Raw genomic sequence first — 20016 nt, forward strand, 5'->3', positions numbered from 1 at the left:
CGCAGGAGATGGCGCCCTGATGACTTTCCCATTTGTTGAGATGTGAAACATAACTTGTATTGTTTTACGGGCATTAAAATGTCTCCAATGGTAACTCAATAGGTTCTTAAATGTTCCCCTGATCGAGTCGTTCACTTCTTTACCTTGAGGATACTCTTAAAGGAGTACTCCGATGGTAACCTATTAGGGGGGAAATGAAGCATGAATCAAAGTTATATAACATTGTAATGTACTCACGTTGTCCATGCCGGCTTCTTTCCGGACTTCTCCTCGCTTTTCCATCTGGCCGGAAGCTGGGTTCTCTGATGACGCTCGACTGCATCTTCCTCACGATCCGGCGCCATCTTCGCCCGGTGACTCATCGCCCCCATGAGTCACTGCGGGCTGTGCCAGCCTCCCAGCCTGGAGTCGGCTACTCCCCCAAAGTTAATTTATTCTGCGCATGCGCAGTACTACGCAAATGGCGTAGGGCTAACGCTAGGCTAATATCGCTGCCTACGTTAGCCCTATGCTATTTGCGTAGTGCTGCGCCTGCGCAGTACTACGTTAGCCGCGCGCGAGGCTCGTACCCTGAGAGCTGACAGGGACGGGGAACAGAGCCGCGCTTGGCACTTTTGTGACACCGCTAGTGGGCACAGGGACCCCTCTAGCGGTGATGGTAGCGCTCGCGGGAGGCATTCTTGTGACACCGCTAGTGCAGTGTTTCCCAACCAGGGTGCCTCCAGCTGTTGCGAAACTACAACTCCCAGCATGCCCGGACAGCTGAAGGCTGTCCGGGCATGCTGGGAGTTGTAGTTTTGCAACAGCTGGAGGCACCCTGGTTTGGAAACACTGCACTAGTGGGCACATGGATCCCGCTAGCGGTGATGGTAGCGATGGGAGGCATTCTTGTGACATGGGAGGCATTCTTGTGGCCACAGCCTATCAGTGCATGTGGTGAGGGTGGAGAGGGCTGATGAGCTGGGAGGGGGAGGAAATAAACCTTTATATTTTCATCCACAGACTAGTATGAGGGCTTGTTGGCCTGCGTAATGACAGTTGGCCTGCGTAGTGACATCACTCATTTTACCATAAAATGTATGGCGCAACCATAAAAATAATATTTGTATGGGGAAATTAAAAAGAAAACCACAACTTTGCTAATTTTGGAAGGTTTCGTTTTCACAACGTAAAATTTACGTTAAAAATGACATGTCTTCTTTATTCTGTTCTTTATACGATAAAAATGATACCCATGATTACATACTTTTCTATTATTGTTGCGCTTAAAAAATAAAAAAAAAAGCAAACTTTTTAACCAAATTAGTATGCTTAAATTCCTTCTATTTTAGCGACCTATAACATTTTCGTTTTTCAGTATAAGCGGCGGTATGAGGGCTTATTTTTTGCACCATGATCTGTACTTTTCATTGATACCACATTTGTGTATATAAAACTAAATTTTTTTCAAATTTTTTTTTTTATAAAATGTGACAAAAAAGCAGCAATTTTGCGATTTTTTTTAGGTTTACGCTATTCACTGTACGGGATCAATAACATTATATTTTAATAGTTCAGACATTTACACATGCGACAATACCAAATATGTGTATGAATTTATTTATTTTTTACACTTTATGGGGGTAAAAAGGGAATTTAAAATTTTTATTGGGGGAGGGGATTTTTTACATTTTTTTTTTTTACTTTTGTTTTTACACATTAATAGTCCCCATAGGGGACTATCTTTAGCAATCCTTTGATTGCTAATACTGTTCCAGTGCTATGGATAGGCATAGCACTGATCAGTGTTGTCTGTCATCTTTTGCTCGATCTCAGACCAGAGCAGAAGACCCGTGGAAGGCGGCGGAGGCAGGTGAGGGGACCTCCGTGCGCCGTTCTGGGCGATCCGATCATACATATTTCTGACCGCACTGCCGTGATCTGTATTGATCATGGCATCTGAGGGGTTAATAGAAGACATCCGCACGATTGCGGATTTCGGCCATTACCGGCAGGTCCCTGGCTGCTATCAGCAGCCGGAACCTGCCGCGCATGACCCGAGCATCGCTCCGAATGCACGTGGTCATGTACAGGACGTAAATATACGTCCTGGTGCTTTAACCCTTTAAGGACATTTGGGCCTTGAGGACTCAGACAATTTTATTTTTATATTTTTTCCTCCTTTTTCCTTCCTTTTTAACCCCTTAAGGACTCAGCCCATTTTGGCCTTAAGGGCTCAGACAATTTAATTTTTTATATTTTCATCCACAGACTAGTATGAGGGCTTGTTTTTTGCGCGACCAGTTGTCCTTTGTAATGACATCACTCATTATATCATAAAATGTATGGCGCAACCAAAAAACATAATTTTTGTGGGGAAATTAAAACGAAAAACGCAATTTTGCTAATTTTGGAAGGTTTCGTTTTCACGCCGTACAATTTATGGTAAAAATGACATGTGTTCTTTATTCTGAGGGTCAATACGATTAAAATGATACCCATTATTACATACTTTTATATTATTGTTGCGCTTAAAAAAAATCACAAACTTTTTAACCAAATTAGTACGTTTATAATCCCTTTATTTTGATGACCTATAACTTTTTTATTTTTCCGTATAAGCGGCGGTATGGGGGCTCATTTTTTGCGCCATGATCTGTACTTTTTTTTGATACCACATTTACATATAAAAAACTTTTAATACATTTTTTATAATTTTTTTTGAATAAAATGTATTAAAAAAGTAGGAATTTTGGACTTTTTTTTTTTTCGTTCACGCCGTTAACCGTACGGGATCATTAACATTTTATTTTAATAGTTCGGACATTTACGCACGCGGCGATACCAAATATGTCTATAAAAAAAAATTTTACGCTTTTTGGGGGTAAAATAGGAAAAACCGGACGTTTTACTTTTTTATTGGGGGAGGAGATTTTTCACTTTTTTTTTACTTTTACATTTTTTTTTACACTTGAATAGTCCCCATAGGGGACTATTCATAGCAATACCATGATTGCTAATACTGATCGGATCCCCGCAGCAGCGCTGCGGGCGATCCGATCATTCATTCAAATCGCGCACTGCCGCAGATGCCGGGATCTGTATTGATCCCGGCACCTGAGGGGTTAATGGCGGACGCCCACGAGATCGCGGGCGTCCGCCATTGCCGGCGGGTCCCTGGCTGCGATCAGCAGCCGGGATCAGCCGCGCATGACACGGGCATCGCTCCGATGCCCGCGGTTATGCTTAGGACGTAAATGTACGTCCTTGGTGCGTTAAGTACCACCGCACCAGGACGTACATTTACGTCCTGCGTCCTTAAGGAGTTAATAGTTCAGATATTTACGCATGCGGCGATACCAAATATGTATATAAAATATTTTTTTTAACACTTTTTGTGGGTGAAATAGGGAAAATGGGACAATTTAAGTTTTTAATGGGGGAGGGGGTTTTTCACTTTTTTTTTTATTTTTTTTACACTTTAATAGTCCCCATAGGGGACTATTTATAGCAATCATTCGATTGCTAATCCTGTTCAGTGCTATGTATAGGACATAGCACTGATCAGTGTTATCGGTCATCTTCTGCTCTGGTCTGTGGGAAGGCAGATCAGAGCAGAAGACGCCGGGAAGACAGCGGAGGCAGGTGAGGGGACCTCCGTCTGCCGTGCTGGATGATCGGATCGCCGCGGCAGCGCTGCGGGCGATCCGATCATCCATTTTAGTGACTGCGATGCTGCAGATTCCGTGATCTGTATTGATCACGGCATCTGAGGGGTTAATGGCGGACATCCGCAGGATCGCGGATGTCCGCCATTACCGGCGGGTCCCTGGCTGCGATCAGCAGCCGTGACCTGCCGCGCATGATCCGGGCATCGCTCCGATGCTCGCAGTTATGCTTAGGACGTAAATGTACGTCCTGGTGCGTTAAGTACCAGCTCACAGGACATACATTTACGTCCTGTGTCGTTAAGGGGTTAAGTACCGCAGCACCAGGACGTAAATTTACGTCCTAGGTCGTTAAGGGGTTAATGTGAATTAACCCCTTCCATACTAAAAGTTTAAATCACCCCCCATTTTCAGAATTCCATATAAAAAAATATGTAAACATAATAAAAACAGGCATATGTGGTATCGCAGCATGCATATATATGTGAGCTAAAAAAATATAATGTTAATTAAACCGCACAATCATGGGCGTATACGTAAAAAAATTCCAAAGTACAAAGTTGCGTATTTTGGGTCATTTTGTATACCCTAAAAAAGGTATAGAAAGCAATAAAAAGTCCCATAAAAACAAATATAGCACCGATAAAAACTACAGACAATGGCACAAAAAATTTGCCCTCATATAGGGCAAAGTAAAATAGGTAGTGCATAAAACAAGCCTCATATGCGTCTGTTGGTGGAAAACAAAGCGTTGATGTTTAGACGGTGAGGAGGAAAAAACCCTGAGTCCTTAACCTGTGAAGGACCAAGGGCGTACCTGTATGCCCTGAGTCCGCTCCCGTTCTATAACGCGGGGCCTCTAACAACGGCCGGGACCCATGGCTAATAGCGCACTGATTGCGGTGCCGTGCACCATTAACCCTTTAGATGCGTCGTTCAAAGTTGATCGCCGCGTCTAAAATGAAACTGAACAACCCCCGGCTAGCTCAGCGGGCTGTTCGGGATCGCCGCGGTGAAATCACGGCATCCCGAACAGCTGTAGGACACGAGAAGGGTCCCCTTACCTGCCTCCTGGTGTCCAATCGCCGAATGACTGCTCAGTTCCTGAGATCCAGGCATGAGCAGTCAAGCAGCAGAATCATCACCCCCCTTTTCACCATTTAAAAAAAAACAAAAAACCTGTAAATAAATATAAACATATGTGGTATAGCTCCGTGTGGAAATGTCCAAATTATATATCGTTAAATTAAACCGCACGGTCAATGGCGTACGCGCAAAAAAAATCCAAAAGTCCAAAATAGTGCACAAAGCGATCACAAAGTCCGATCAATACAAAAATGGTACTAAAAACTTCAGATCAAAAAATTAGCCCTCATACGCCCCGTACGCGAGAAAAAAAAAAAGTTATAGGGGTCAGAAGATGACAATTTTAAACGTATACATTTTTACTGCATGTAGTTTTTTTCCAGACGTATGACAAAATCAAAACCTATATAAGTAGGGTATCATTTTAATCGTATGGACCTACAGAATAAAGAGAAGGGGTCATTTTTACCGAAAAATGTACTACGTAGAAACGGAAGCCCCCAAAAGTTACAAAATGGCGTTTTTTTTTTTCCAATTTTGTGTCACAATGATTTTTTTTTCCGTTTCGCCGTATATTTTTGGGCAAAATGACTGACGTCATTACAAAGTAGAATTGGTGGCGCAAAAAATAAGCCATCATATGGATTTTTAGGTGCAAAATTGAAAGAGTTATGATTTTTTAAAGGTAAGGAGGAAAAAACGAAAATGCAAAAACGTAAAAACCCCCGGTCCTTAAGGGGTAAAAAGGTAAGGAGGAAAAAACGAAAGGGCAAAAATTGAAAACGCTACGTCCTTAAAGGGGTACTCCGCCCCTAGACATCTTATCCCCTATCCAAAGGATAGGGGATAAGATGTCAGATCGCTGCGGTCCCGCTGCTGCAGCACCCCGCTATCATTACTGCGCAGAGAGAGTTCGCTCTGTGCGTAATGACGGGCGATACAGGAAACGGAGCAGCGTGACTTCATGGCTCCGCCCCTGTGACATCATGGCCCCGCCCCCGTGACATCATGGCCCATCCCCCTTAATGCAAGTCTATGGCAGGGGGCGTGACGACCACCACGCCCCCTCCCATAGACTTGTATTGAAAGGGGTGGGCTGTGACATCCCAAGGGGCGGAGCCGTGATGTAACGATGCTCCGGCCCCTGTATCGCCCGTCATTACGCACAGAGCGAATTCTCTCTGTGATGTAATGATAGCGCGGTGCCGCAGCGGGGATCCCCGGACTCCCCAGCAGCGGGACCCCCGCGATCTGACATCTTATCCCCTATCCTTTGGATAGGGGATAAGATGTCTAGGGGCGGAGTACCCCTTTAAGGGGTTAATATAGTATAGAACAGTGTTTCCCAAGCAGGGGAGCATCCAGCTGTTGCGAAACTACAGCTCCCAGCATGCCCGGACAGCCTTTGGCTGTCCGGGCATGCTGGGAGCTGTAGTTTGGCAACAGCTGGAGGCACTCTCGTTGGGAACCACTGGTATATATGCTGGGAGTAGTAGTTTTGCAACAGCTGGAGGCACTCTCGTTGGGAAACTCTGGTATATATGCTGGGAGTTGTAGTTTTGCAACAGCTGGAGGCACCATGGTTGGGAAACCCTGATATATAGAGATGTATTACAGAAGCCTATGAACCGCCTCACTCTGACAGATTCTTCGGCTGGTGCGGGGGAGAGAGGTCCTGGCCACGGCTGTCTCCGCTGTCATTGGCTGGAGGCGGCGGTACACCGCCCGGACAGCTGCTGGGACCCGGAGGAGGATGGAGGGGGAGCGTCGTGTGGCTGTGGTGCTGCCGGCCGGGGGCTCCGGGGAACGGCTGGGAGGCTCCACGCCTAAGCAGTACTGCCCAGTTCTGGGGCGCCCGCTGATCAGCCGCACGCTGGAGGCCATGGAGAGGTGAGCGGCTCCGGGGAGCAGGAAAGGCGCGGGCTGCGGGATCACGACTAGGCCTCAGCTGCCGGGGAACGGGTTGCCCATAGCAACCAATCAGAGCTCTGCTTTTATTTCTTAATCCTCGCATGGAAAAACAATATGATTGGTTGTTGTAAGCGCCGCCTCCTTTGCTTGTCTCTATACCAATCATATCACTGCTTGTACATTAGGGGGACATTTGAAAGCTGGAATTTGATTGGTTGCTATAGGCAACAGTGTTAATCTAGAAAGTGGAGTTGTTAGCCATTCCAACCTATCAGATCTCTGCTTTTATTTCCTAGTCCTCACAAGGAAAACAATATGATTGGTTGGTATAAGCACCGCCTCCTCTACTAGGATCTAAGCCAACCACATTACTGCAAGAGAGTGCGACTTCTTATAGACTGCCCCTGTGGAGAGTGTGACCTCTTATAGACTGCACCTGTGGAGAGTGCTACTTCTTATAGACTGCCCCTGTGGAGAGTGCTACTTCTTATAGACTGCGCCTGTGGAGAGTGCTACTTCTTATAGACTGCCCCTGTGGAGAGTGCTACTTCTTTATAGACTGCCCCTGTGGAGAGTGTGACCCCTTATAGACTGCCCCTGTGGAGAGTGCTACTTCTTATAGACTGCCCCTGTGGAGAGTGCTACTTCTTATAGACTGCGCCTGTGGAGAGTGCTACTTCTTATAGACTGCCCCTGTGGAGAGTGCTACTTCTTATAGACTGCGCCTGTGGAGAGTGCTACTTCTTATAGACTGCGCCTGTGGAGAGTGCTACTTCTTATAGACTGCGCCTGTGGAGAGTGCTACTTCTTATAGACTGCGCCTGTGGAGAGTGCTACTTCTTATAGACTGCGCCTGTGGAGAGTGCTACTTCTTATAGACTGCCCCTGTGGAGAGTGCTACTTCTTATAGACTGCGCCTGTGGAGAGTGCTACTTCTTATAGACTGCGCCTGTGGAGAGTGCTACTTCTTATAGACTGCCCCTGTGGAGAGTGCTACTTCTTATAGACTGCGCCTGTGGAGAGTGCTACTTCTTATAGACTGCCCCTGTGGAGAGTGCTACTTCTTATAGACTGCCCCTGTGGAGAGTGCTACTTCTTATAGACTGCCCCTGTGGAGAGTGCTACTTCTTATAGACTGCCCCTGTGGAGAGTGCTACTTCTTATAGACTGCCCCTGTGGAGAGTGCTACTTCTTATAGACTGCCCCTGTGGAGAGTGCTACTTCTTATAGACTGCCCCTGTGGAGAGTGCTACTTCTTATAGACTGCCCCTGTGGAGAGTGCTACTTCTTATAGACTGCGCCTGTGGAGAGTGCTACTTCTTATAGACTGCGCCTGTGGAGAGTGCTACTTCTTATAGACTGCGCCTGTGGAGAGTGCTACTTCTTATAGACTGCGCCTGTGGAGAGTGCTACTTCTTATAGACTGCCCCTGTGGAGAGTGCTACTTCTTATAGACTGTCCTGGTGGAGAGTGTGACCCCTTATAGACTAGTGGAGACTGCGACCACTTATTGACTGCCCTGGTGGAGAGTGTGACCCCTTATAGACTGTCCTGGTGGAAAGTGCAACCCCTTACAGACTGCGCCTGAGGAGAGTGTGACCCTTTATAGACTGCCCTGGTGGAGAGTGTGACCCCTTATAGACTGCCCTGGTGGAGAGTGTGACCCCTTATAGACTGCACCTGGTGTAGAGTGTGACCCCTTATAGACTGGTGGAAAGTGCGACCCCCTTACAGACTGCGCCTGAGGAGAGTGCGACCCCTTATTGACTGCCCTGGTGGAGAGTGCCACCCCTTATAGACTGCGCCTGTGGAGTGTGCGACCCCTTATGGACTGCGCCTGTGGAGAGTGCCACCCCTTATGGACTGCTCCTGTGGAGAGTGCGACCCCTTATGGACTGCGCCTGTGGAGAGTGCCACCCCTTATAGACTGCGCCTGTGGAGAGTGCGACCCCTTATGGACTGCGCCTGTGGAGAGTGCCACCCCTTATGGACTGTGCCTGTGGAGAGTGCCACCCCTTATAGACTGCGCCTGTGGAGAGTGCCACCCCTTATGGACTGCGCCTGAGGGGAGTGCCACCCCTTATAGACTGCGCCTGAGGGGAGTGTGTCCCTTGTAAAAAGTTTCACCTTATAGACTGTGGATAACACCCCCCTAATAGTGCCTATGAAACAGCACCACCTCTCTGACAGTGCCTGATATCGAATACCCCCAAAATAGTGCCTTCCAAATCGGCCGAACCAAGACCCTACTATATACTGTAACCTCCTAGGCTAAAGTGACAGCACAATGGGGGGAGATTATAGGGGTACTCCGGGGAAAACTTTTTTTTTTTTTTTTAATCAACTGGTGGCAGAAAGTTAAACAGATTTGTAAATTACTTCTATTAAAAAAAATCTTAATCCTTCCAGTACGTATTAGCTGCTGAATACTACAGAGGAAATAATTTTCTCTTTGGAACAGTGTTCCAAAAAAAAAAAAAAATATTTCCTCTGTAGTATTCAGCAGCTAATAAGTACTGAAAGGATTAAGATTTTTATTTTTTAAAGAAGTAATTTACAAATCTGTTTAACTTTCTGGCACCAGTTGATTAAAAAAAATAGAAAGTTTTCCACCGGAGTACCCCTTTAATCAAAACCTGTCCAGAGGAAAAGTTGCTGCGTTGCCCATAGCAACCAATCAGATCGCTTCTTTTAATTTTCAGAGTCCTTTTCAAAAATGAAAGAAGCGATCTGATTGGTTGCTATGGGCAACGCAGCAACTTTTCCTCTGGACAGGTTTTGATGAATCTCCCCCAATGTTTTTTTCCCAAAAACCTCTCCTCTCGTGCCTCTACTATAAGTTAGTGCTCTTTCCATTGACTTCTGTGGGGATGAAAAAAGAGATTTGGTCTCAAATTATATAAAACGTTGCATTTTATGACTTGTAATTTTCTATTAACCTTTCGTTTGCCAGGCTGCCCCTGTACCCAGTGCTATCATATAACTGCGCAGTGAGTGCTCCGCTCTTTTAGGCAAGGTGCCACATTGTCACAGCTGAACTGCTGCCACCGCACCTGTGCTGTCAAGTGGAGGGATTCACCCGGGCACCGAACCAGCTGTCACTCTACAACACTCATGTACTGTAGAACAGTGGTCTCAAACTGTGGCCCTCCAGATGTTGCAAAACTTCAACTCCCAGCATGCCCGGACAGCCGCCGGCTGTCCGGGCATGCTGGGAGTTGATGTTTTGCAACATCTGAAGGGTCACAGTTAGGGTGCGTTCACATGGCCGTCTGTCCCCGTTTTTTAATCCCCGGAGACAGTATTTTTTTTCTTCTGTCAAAAAATAAATAAAATAAAAAAAAAACGGAAGAAAAAACGGATACAGTGAACTTAAAGGGGTATTCCAGGCCAAAACTTTTTTTTATATATCAACTGGCTCCGGAAAGTTAAACAGATTTGTAAATTACTTCTATTAAAAAATCTTAATCCTTCCAATAGTTATTAGCTTCTAAAGTTTTCTGTCTAACTGCTCAATGATGATGTCACGTCCCGGGAGCTGTGCATGATGGGAGAATATCCCCTTAGGAACTGCACAGCTCCCGGGACGTGACATCATCATTGAGCAGTTAGACAGAAAACAACAACTCAGTTTCATAAGCTAATAACTATTGGAAGGATTAAGATTTTTTAATAGAAGTAATTTACAAATCTGTTTAACTTTCCAAAGCCAGTTGATATTTAAAAAAAAGTTTTGGCATGGAATACCCCTTTAAAGGGGTACTCCGCTAGAAAACATTTTTTTTTTTTTTTTTTTTTAACAACTGGTGCCAGAAATTTAAACAGATTTGCAAATTAATAAAAAAAGACAAAAATACCCAGACCTCAAGGAAGGTATACTAAATAATAAAAAATAAAACTGTAATTAAAGAACCAAGGATCGTGCTTCAATTATGATAAGATATACGTTTTATTAAAAATAATATGACTGATAAGAAGTTCCACCTCACAAGGGGGTGAGAGGGGGTATATACCGTATTTATCGGCGTATAACACGCACCTTTTAGGCTAAAATTTTTAGCCTAAAGTCTATGTGCGTGTTATACGCCGATACCGCCCCAGGAAAGGCAGGGGGAGAGAGGCCGTCGCTGCTCGCTTCTCTCCCCCTGCCTTCCCTGGGGTCTAGAGCCCTGCTGTCGGCCCTTTTCTCCCCCTAGCTATCGGCGCCGCTGCCCGTTCTGTCCCCCTGACTATCGGTACCGGCGCCGATAGCCAGGGGGAGAGAAAGGGCAGCGGCACCCATTGCCGGCGCCGCTGCCCCGTTGCCTCCCCCCATCCCCGGTGGCATAATTACCTGGGTCGGGTCCGCGCTGCTGCAGGCCTCCGGCGTGCGTCCCCATCGTCGTTGCTTTGCGCTGCACGGCGCGGCGCATGACGTCAGTGCGCTGCGCCGTGCATAGCAACGACACAGGGGGCGCACGCCGGAGGCCTGCAGCAGCGCAGACCCGACCCAGGTAATTATGCCACCGGGGATGGGGGGAGGCAACGGGGCAGCGGCGCCGGCAATGGGTGCCGCTGCCCCTTCTCTCCCCCTGGCTGTCGGCCCCTTCTCTCCCCCTGGCTATCGGCGCCGGCAATGGGGCCCGGTACCGATAGTCAGGGGGACAGAACGGGCAGCGGCGCCGATAGCCAGGGGGAGAGAAGGGCCGGCAGCACGGCTCTAGACCCCCAGGAAAGGCAGGGGGAGAGAAGCGGGCAGCAACGGCCTCTCTCCCCCTGCCTTTCCTGGGGATGTATCGGGGTAAACACGCGCACACACGCACCCTCATTTTACCATGGATATTTGGGTAAAAACTTTTTTTACCCAAATATCCTTGGTGAAATGAGGGTGCGTGTTATAGGCCGGTGCGTGGTATACCCCGATAAATACGGTAATCACCTAAAATAAATGGACTATCACTGATAACTAATTAGTATTACAAAATATACTACTTACAAAGGCAAGGTGTCCAGCGCGAGTATCAGAAAACAGGATATTTATTCCAATAAAAGCTACAAAGACCAGGAGAACATGACAGGGTGACGCGTTTCGGTCCTAAGACTGGACCTTGGTCATACCAAGGTCCAGTCTTAGGACCGAAACGCGTCACCCTGTCATGTTCTCCTGGTCTTTGTAGCTTTTATTGGAATAAATATCCTGTTTTCTGATACTCGCGCTGGACGCCTTGCCTTTGTACGTTCTCTCCAGTCGGTGTTGCCCACGCTGGTCCTCGCGCGACCGGCTGAGGGAGTGAGCTGGACTACAGATACTCTTGCTTGCAAAATGTACTACTATACTGATACAATTACAGGCAAGATGCACTTAAATGGGACACTTTAATTGCTGAAAAGTCTCTTATAAATAAATCTTTTTCGGTAGGGATGGTTATGCAATATTGTGACAAGTTCCTCTTAGTAAATGGAAATGAAACAATGTTCAGTGTATTAAACTGAGGAAATGTTAGAGTTCACAGTTATTAGTTTCTCTGTGTCATTGTCTCAGGACAAATAGCGGGCAGCTTTGTGGTACATTACCGGTCCTTGGAGCGGAAGACTCCCGTGAGGCTGGATGGATCTAGCACTTAGATGGTCACTGCAGGGGGGCTATCTCCGAGTCCCAGCGCTGGCAGGTGTCGGGGCTGGAAACTTTCAGAGATGGCACTCGCTGGTGGAAAGTCCTGCCGTAGAGGCCAGGTCTGCAGCAGACCGATGGCGGATGCCTCTGCCTCGTGGGGGTGGCGTGTGACGTCAGTGCCGGCACCTGTAGAATGTGCTTTGATTCCTCAGCTCGCTGCGGATCCACTCCGACCTGGATGTTTGTTGTGGACCGGAGCGGCAAAATCAGAAGGGTCGTCTCCGAACCGGACCAGCAAAGCAATAGAAGTAAGTCCAAGTATATTGGAAAATGGAATTTAAAGTGCCAAGTGCAGTCAGTGATAGTCCGCAAACTGACTAGACGCGTTTCAGGGTATATGAATAAACCCTTTCTTCAGTAGTCATCATTTTAACTGGTCATACTCACCATTTTATAGAAGCTTTGATCCAATCAGATGATTACAAATGTTAAATATGAAACGCGGTCTGGATCACAAGATCACATAAATCCAACATAAGTAAACTAAGGCTTGGATTGGTAAAAAAGTCGCAGTGTAAGCAAGAAGCAAAAATGGATGTATGTAAATAGGGGACAAAACCTTGCGTTAGAATCTCTCAATTTAAATAGCATTATAGCATATATATGTACAATGTGAACCATGACTTAAATGTATGAATTCTTAATAGTAACCCTGACATTGTGGCAGGTGTATCAAAAGAATAGTCAGGGTGAAGGTTGCAGCCCTGGTTGGCGCGAACACCACTCTTTTTCAAAATATACCAATAACATTAAAAAAATATATAAGATACATTTTTTTAAATTTAAATAAAAGCAATAGCAGCCGAGGCTTAATTATAACAGAGTATTTGTAGGATTTAAAGTGATAAAAGTTAGACACAGATGTAGCAGGTGCCTTAGAAAGTAAATTGGAAAAAACGGACTGACTATAATTAATGTGAATACCGTTCTATTGTATAAGTGGAAGAATAGTGAATTTGCAGCCCTTAGTTGGTATAGACACCGTTCCATTTTATATTTAAGCCAGTAATAATTGAAAATGTGGAATATATATAGGGGGAGATTTATCAAAACCTGTGCAGAGGAAGAGTGGTGCAGTTGCCCATAGCAACCAATCAGATCGCTTCTTTCATTTTCCACAGGCCTCTAAAGAGGCCTATGGAAAATGAAAGAAGCGATCTGATTGGTTGCTATGGGCAACTGCACCACTCTTCCTCTGCACAGGTTTTGATAAATCTCCCCCATAGTGAATAAAATTATCAACTTAGGTATATGAAAAACGGCAGAATAATAATTATAAAGGGTGTTTGAAGTATTGGACTAGAAATACGGGGTTTGGGCTTTGGGTGTGGCAGGTGTGTGGAAGAATCAATTAATTGAAACGACAAAAGACCTGACTAGTGTGAATACCGTTCTATAAAAATGTGAATGGTGTTTATAGTGAATAAGTGTATGACCAGTTAAAATGATGACTACTGAAGAAAGGGTTTATTCATATACCCTGAAACGCGTCTAGTAAATTTGCGGACTATCACTGACTGCACTTGGCACTTTAAATTCCATTTTCCAATATACTTGGACTTACTTCTATTGCTTTTCTGGTCCGGTTCGGAGACGACCCTTCTGATTTTGCCGCTCCGGTCCACAACAAACATCCAGTTCGGAGTGGATCCGCAGCGAGCTGAGGAATCAAAGCACATTCTACAGGTGGCGGCAATGACGTCACACGCCACCCCCACGAGGCAGAGGCATCCGCCATCGGTCTGCTGCAGACCTGGCCTCTACGGCAGGACTTTCCACCAGCGAGTGCCATCTCTGAAAGTTTCCATCCCCGACGCCAGCCAGCGCTGGGACTCGGAGATAGCCCCCCTGCAGTGACCATCTAAGTGCTAGGTCCATCCAGCCTCACGGGAGTCTTCCGCTCCAAGGACCGGTAATGTACCACAAAGCTGCCCGCTATTTGTCCTGAGACAGTGACACAGAGAAACTAATAACTTTGAACTCTAACATTTCCTCAGTTTAATACACTGAACATTGTTTCATTTCCATTGGAACTTGTCACAATATTGCATAACCATCCCTACAGTGATTTATAAGAGACTTTTCAGCAATTAAAGTGTCCCTAATTGTTTTAATACTTACCAGCATATCTTGCCTTAACCATTTATGTGCATCTTGCCTGTAATTGTATCAGTATAGTAGTACATTTTGTAATACTAATTAGTTATCAGTGATAGTCCATTTATTTTAGGTGATTTATATACTCCTCTCACAAGGGGCCCCTTGTGAGGTGGAACTTCTTATCAGTCATATTATTTTTAATAACATTTATATCTTATCATAATTGAAGCACGATCCTTGGTTCTTTAATTACAGTTTTATTTTTTATTATTTAGTATACCTTCCTTGAGGTCTGGGTATTTTTGTCTTTTTTTATTTATTTCAATATTGGCACCATAAGTATAGGTGCATTACCCATTTGTCCTCGGTTGGTTATATAATTGTGAGCTGCACATATCTTTTCCCTTTTTTCCTAGAAATTTGGAAATTACTTCTATATAAAAATCTTAATCCTTCCAGTACTTATCAGCTGCTTTATGCTCCATAGGAAGTTGTGTAGTTCTTTTCAGTCTGACCACAGTGCTCTCTGCTGACACCTCTGTCCATGTCAGGAACTGTCCAGAGCAGGAGAGGTTTGCTATGGGGATTTGTTCCTGCTCTGAACAGTTCCTGACATGGACAGAGGTGTCAGCAGAGAGCACTGTGGTCAGATAGAAAATAAATTCAAAAAAACAAAAGAACTTCCTGTGGAGCATACAGCAGCTGATAAATACTGTAAAGATTAAGATTTTTATATAGAAGAAATGTACAAATTGTTTTTTTTTACTTTCTGGCACCAGTTGATTTAAAAATAAATATATATATATATATATAATATATAATGTTTTCCAGTCGAGTACCCCTTTAACCTCCAATGACACCCATAGCCCTGCGGGGCATACTGGGAGTTGTAGTTTCTTGTTAGATGGAATGCCTGGGGTTGCAGAGCACTGTTTTTGAAGCTAGAGTTGGCCCAGTTCTAAATTTGTAACATACATTGTATTTTGCAGGGTTGGGTGGATATCAGACATTGTGGTGGTTGTGGCTACCGAGAGTGTCGACTTGATGAAGAACATCGTTCACCGGTACGGGCATAAGCGCGTGACCCTGGTGGAAGGTGGAGTGACAAGACATCGGTCTATCTTCAGTGGACTCAAAGCTTTTATAGAAGATCACACGCTTGGGCCTGGGCTCCAGAAACCAGAGGTGGTGATAATCCACGATGCGGTGAGGCCATTTGTGGATGAGGAGACTCTGCTTCAAGTTACAAGTGCTGCCAGACAATATGGTGTAAGTCCTTGGGGATGGGGATTTGTGCTAGTAAAGAACAAATGCAAGAGGGAAGAATGTGTCCAAGGATTGGTACTAGATGGGTGGTTGATACTTGATATGGGCGTTGTGTGGGACCTCCAGCAGATGTGCAAAACAAATGCATGCTGTTTAAATTAAAGAGATTTTCTAGCAGTTACGACCTGCTGAAAATAACTAGTCACATACTCAAATTCAATGTTCATGGTCTTTGTGTACAAAAACATAACTACTATAATACTGCTCCTATATACAAGAATATAACTACTATAATACTGCTCCTATATACAAGAATATAACTACTATAATACTGCTCCTATATACAAGAATATAACTACTATAATACTGCCTCCTATATACAAGAATATAACTACTATAATACTGCTCCTATATACAAGAATATAACTACTATAATACTGCATCCTATATACAAGAATATAACTACTATAATACTGCCTCCTATATACAAGAATATAACTACTATAATACTGCTCCTATATACAAGAATATAACTACTATAATACTGCTCCTATATACAAGAATATAACTACTATAATACTGCTCCTATATACAAGAATATAGCTACTATAATACTGCTCCTATATGCAAGAATATAACTACTATAATACTGCTCCTATATACAAGAATATAGCTACTATAATACTGTTCCTATATACAAGAAAATAACTACTATAATACTGCTCCTATATACAAGAATATAACTACTATAATACTGCCTCCTATATACAAGAATATAACTACTATAATACTGCTCCTATATACAAGAATATAACTACTATAATACTGCTCCTATATACAAGAATATAACTACTATAATACTGCTCCTATATACAAGAATATAACTACTATAATACTGCTCCTTTATACAAGAATATAACTACGATAATACTGCTCCTATATACAAGAATATAACTACTATAATACTGCTCCTATATACAAGAATATAGCTACTATAATACTGCTCCTATATACAAGAATATAGCTACTATAATACTGTTCCTATATACAAGAAAATAACTACTATAATACTGCTCCTATATACAAGAATATAACTACTATAATACTGCCTCCTATATACAAGAATATAACTACTATAATACTGCTCCTATATACAAGAATATAACTACTATAATACTGCTCCTATATACAAGAATATAACTACTATAATACTGCTCCTATATACAAGAATATAACTACTATAATACTGCTCCTTTATACAAGAATATAACTACGATAATACTGCTCCTATATACAAGAATATAACTACTATAATACTGCTCCTATATACAAGAATATAACTACTATAATACTGCCCCTATATACAAGAATATAACTACTATAATACTGCTCCTATATACAAGAATATAACTAATATAATACTGCACCTATATACAAGAATATAACTACTATAATACTGCCTCCTATATACAAGAATATAACTACTATAATACTGCTCCTATATACAAGAATATAACTACTATAATACTGCTCCTATATACAAGAATATAACTACTATAATACTGCTCCTATATACAAGAATATAACTACTATAATACTGCTCCTATATACAAGAATATAACTACTATAATACTGCTCCTATATACAAGAATATAACTACTATAATACTGCCTCCTATATACAAGAATATAACTACTATAATACTGCCTCCTATATACAAGAATATAACTACTATAATACTGCTCCTATATACAAGAATATAACTACTATTATACCTCAATATATATATATTGATGAGAATAACTTTTATTCCTGGTCAGGTGTTGCAGAGTTCTGGTAGTATGACACCCATTATGTATCAGTGCAGTCAGTCCAGCAGGGAAGGTGTTAATCCTCTGTGGTGCAGACAATCTTTTAGGTTTGATCACATGGTACGGCGTATTGTTTGGGAATTACAGGGATTTTCAGGGGCACTGCTCTTTCTGTGGGCATTCATTGTACTTTATCAGTCAACTATGCCTTCAACTTTCTACTCCAGACATAACCACAGGAGTGCTTGTTGTGATTCCTGCCCGGGTCGTACAATGGTATCCAGACGGCTTTTGAGCAGCGCTTTATTTACTCGGGGGGGAATGCGGGTGTGTTCGCTGGTGTCATCACCGCCCGTCTTGGATTATTTCCTTTTTCTATTAACCTTGTATAAATCGTGTCCTGTTTGTCTGCCGTGGACTGCATCTTACCAAACAAGGTCTTGGAGGCTACAGCCCCTGCTGTCTCTCACTCTGCAAAAGGTCTATTGTGATAAAAAAAAATATATATATATATATATAAAATATATATTTATTTTTATTTATTTTTTTTATTTTAGTTTTTAAATCAACTGATGCCAGAAAGTTAAACAGATTTGTAAATTACTTCTACTAAAAAAATCAATCTTAATCCTTCCAGTACTTATCAGCTGCTGAGTACTACAGAGGAAATTGTTTTCTTTTTGGAACACAGAGGTCTCTGCTGACATCATGACCACAGTGCTCTCTGCTGACATCTCTGTCCATTTTAGCAACTGTCCAGAGCAGAATATGTTTGCTATGGGGATTTTCTCCTACTCTGGACAGTTCTTAAAATGGACAGAGATGTCAGCAGAGAGCACTATGCTCGTGATGTCAGCAGAGAGCTCTGTGTTCCAAAAAGAAAATAATTTCCTCTGTAGTATTCAGCAGCAAATAAGTACTGGAAGGATTTAATAGAAGTAATTTACAAATCTGTTTAACTTTCTGGCACTTTAAGTTTTTATTATTTATTTATAATTATAATTTTTTATTTTTAACTGTTCATACTTTTCTTGTTGGCTGACCATTATGAATTTAAAAGGCTCTATAAACTATCTAGCGCAGTGTTTCCCAAACCAGTATGCCTCCAGCTGTTGCAAAACTACAACTCCCAGCATGCCGGGACAGCCTTTAGCGGATTTACAGTGGGTTTCCTTCTACAAATTTGAGCTGCGGCAAATTTTCCGCCGCAGCTCAAACTCACATACACACTACACATACACCCCCTTACACATCCCCCGCCCACCCCCAATATAAATGAGAAACGTCTCATACAGCAGTGTTTCCTAAACGGAGCCCCCAGCTTTTGCAAGACCACAACTCCCAGTATTGCCGGACAGCCATAGACTTTCCTGGTATGCTGGGAATCTTGCAACAGCTGGAGGCACCCTGTTTGGCAAACACTGCTGTAGGGTTTTGGTGGAGACAAGCCCCATCCTTGTAACCGGGTCCACCCTTATTGCAAATTCCTTATTTAGGCCTCAAATGCGCATGGCGCTCTCTCACTTCAGAGCCCTGTCGTATTTCAAGGCAACAGTTTAGGGCCACATATGGGTTATTTCCGTACTCGGGAGAAATTGTGTTGCAAATTTTGGGGGGATTTTTCTCCTTTTACCCCTTATGAAAAGGTACAGTTGGGGGCTACACCAGCATGTTAGTGTAAAAATTAAAACATTTTACACACTAAAATGCTGGTGTTGCCCCATATTTTTCATTTTCACAAGAGATAAAATGAGAAAAAGGCCCCCAAAATTTCTAACGCAATTTCTTGAGTACGGAAATACCTCATATGTATACGTAAAATGCTCTGCGGGCGCACAACAAGGCTCAAGAGGGAGAGTGCACTATGTACATTTGAGGCCTAAATTGGTGATTTGCACAGGTGGCTGATCATTGCAGTGGTTCTGACATGAACGCAAAAATAAACACCCACATGTGACCCCATTTTGGAAACTACTCCCCTCACGGAATGTAACAAGGGGTATAGTGACCCTTAACACCCTACAGGTCTTTGACAAATTTTCGTTAACCCCTTAAGGACAAATGACGTACTGGAACGTCATGTGTCCACTCCCGATCTATAACGCGGGGCCACGGCGTGGCCCCGCGTCATAGCGGTTCGGGCCCGGCCTCTAACAACGGCCGGGACCCATGGCTAATAGCGCGCGGCATTGATCGCTGTGCCGCGCGCTATTAACCCTTTAGACGCGGCGTTCAAAGTTGAACGCCGCGTCTAAAGTGAAACCGAAAGCATGCCGGCTAGCTCAGTGGGCTGTTCGGGATAGCCGCGGTGAAATCGCGGCATCCCGAACAGCTGACAGGACAGCGGGAGGGCCCCTACCTGCCTCCTCGCTGTCCGATCGCCGAATTACTGCTCAGTGCCTGAGATCCAGGCATGAGCAGTCATGCGGCAGAATCATCGATCACTGGTTTCTTATGAGAAACCAGTGATCAATGTAAAAGATCAGTGTGTGCAGTGTTATAGGTCCCTATGGGACCTATAACACTGCAAAAAAAAGTGCAA

At 43.7% G+C, this 20016-nt stretch overlaps 1 protein-coding gene across 4 annotated transcripts in view; it reads left to right on the top strand.

Annotated features, from left to right (window-relative positions):
* The first annotated feature begins 6303 nt into the window (after positions 1–6303).
* Positions 6304–20016, top strand: part of CRPPA (CDP-L-ribitol pyrophosphorylase A) — a 194886-nt gene continuing 181173 nt past the window's right edge. For 2 of the 4 annotated variants that reach the window (XM_056518901.1, XM_056518902.1), the window contains exons 1-2: positions 6304–6623; positions 15387–15666. In XM_056518901.1, coding sequence (XP_056374876.1) covers positions 6487–6623; positions 15387–15666 — 417 coding nt within the window. In that variant the 5' untranslated portion in view covers positions 6304–6486. Of the gene's footprint in view, positions 6624–6673; positions 6967–15386; positions 15667–20016 lie in introns of those variants that run through there. The other 2 variants (XM_056518899.1, XM_056518903.1) reach the window with 2 other exon arrangements.

The sequence above is a fragment of the Hyla sarda genome, chromosome 5 (genome assembly GCF_029499605.1).
Source record: "Hyla sarda isolate aHylSar1 chromosome 5, aHylSar1.hap1, whole genome shotgun sequence".
Taxonomy (NCBI): domain Eukaryota; kingdom Metazoa; phylum Chordata; class Amphibia; order Anura; family Hylidae; genus Hyla; species Hyla sarda.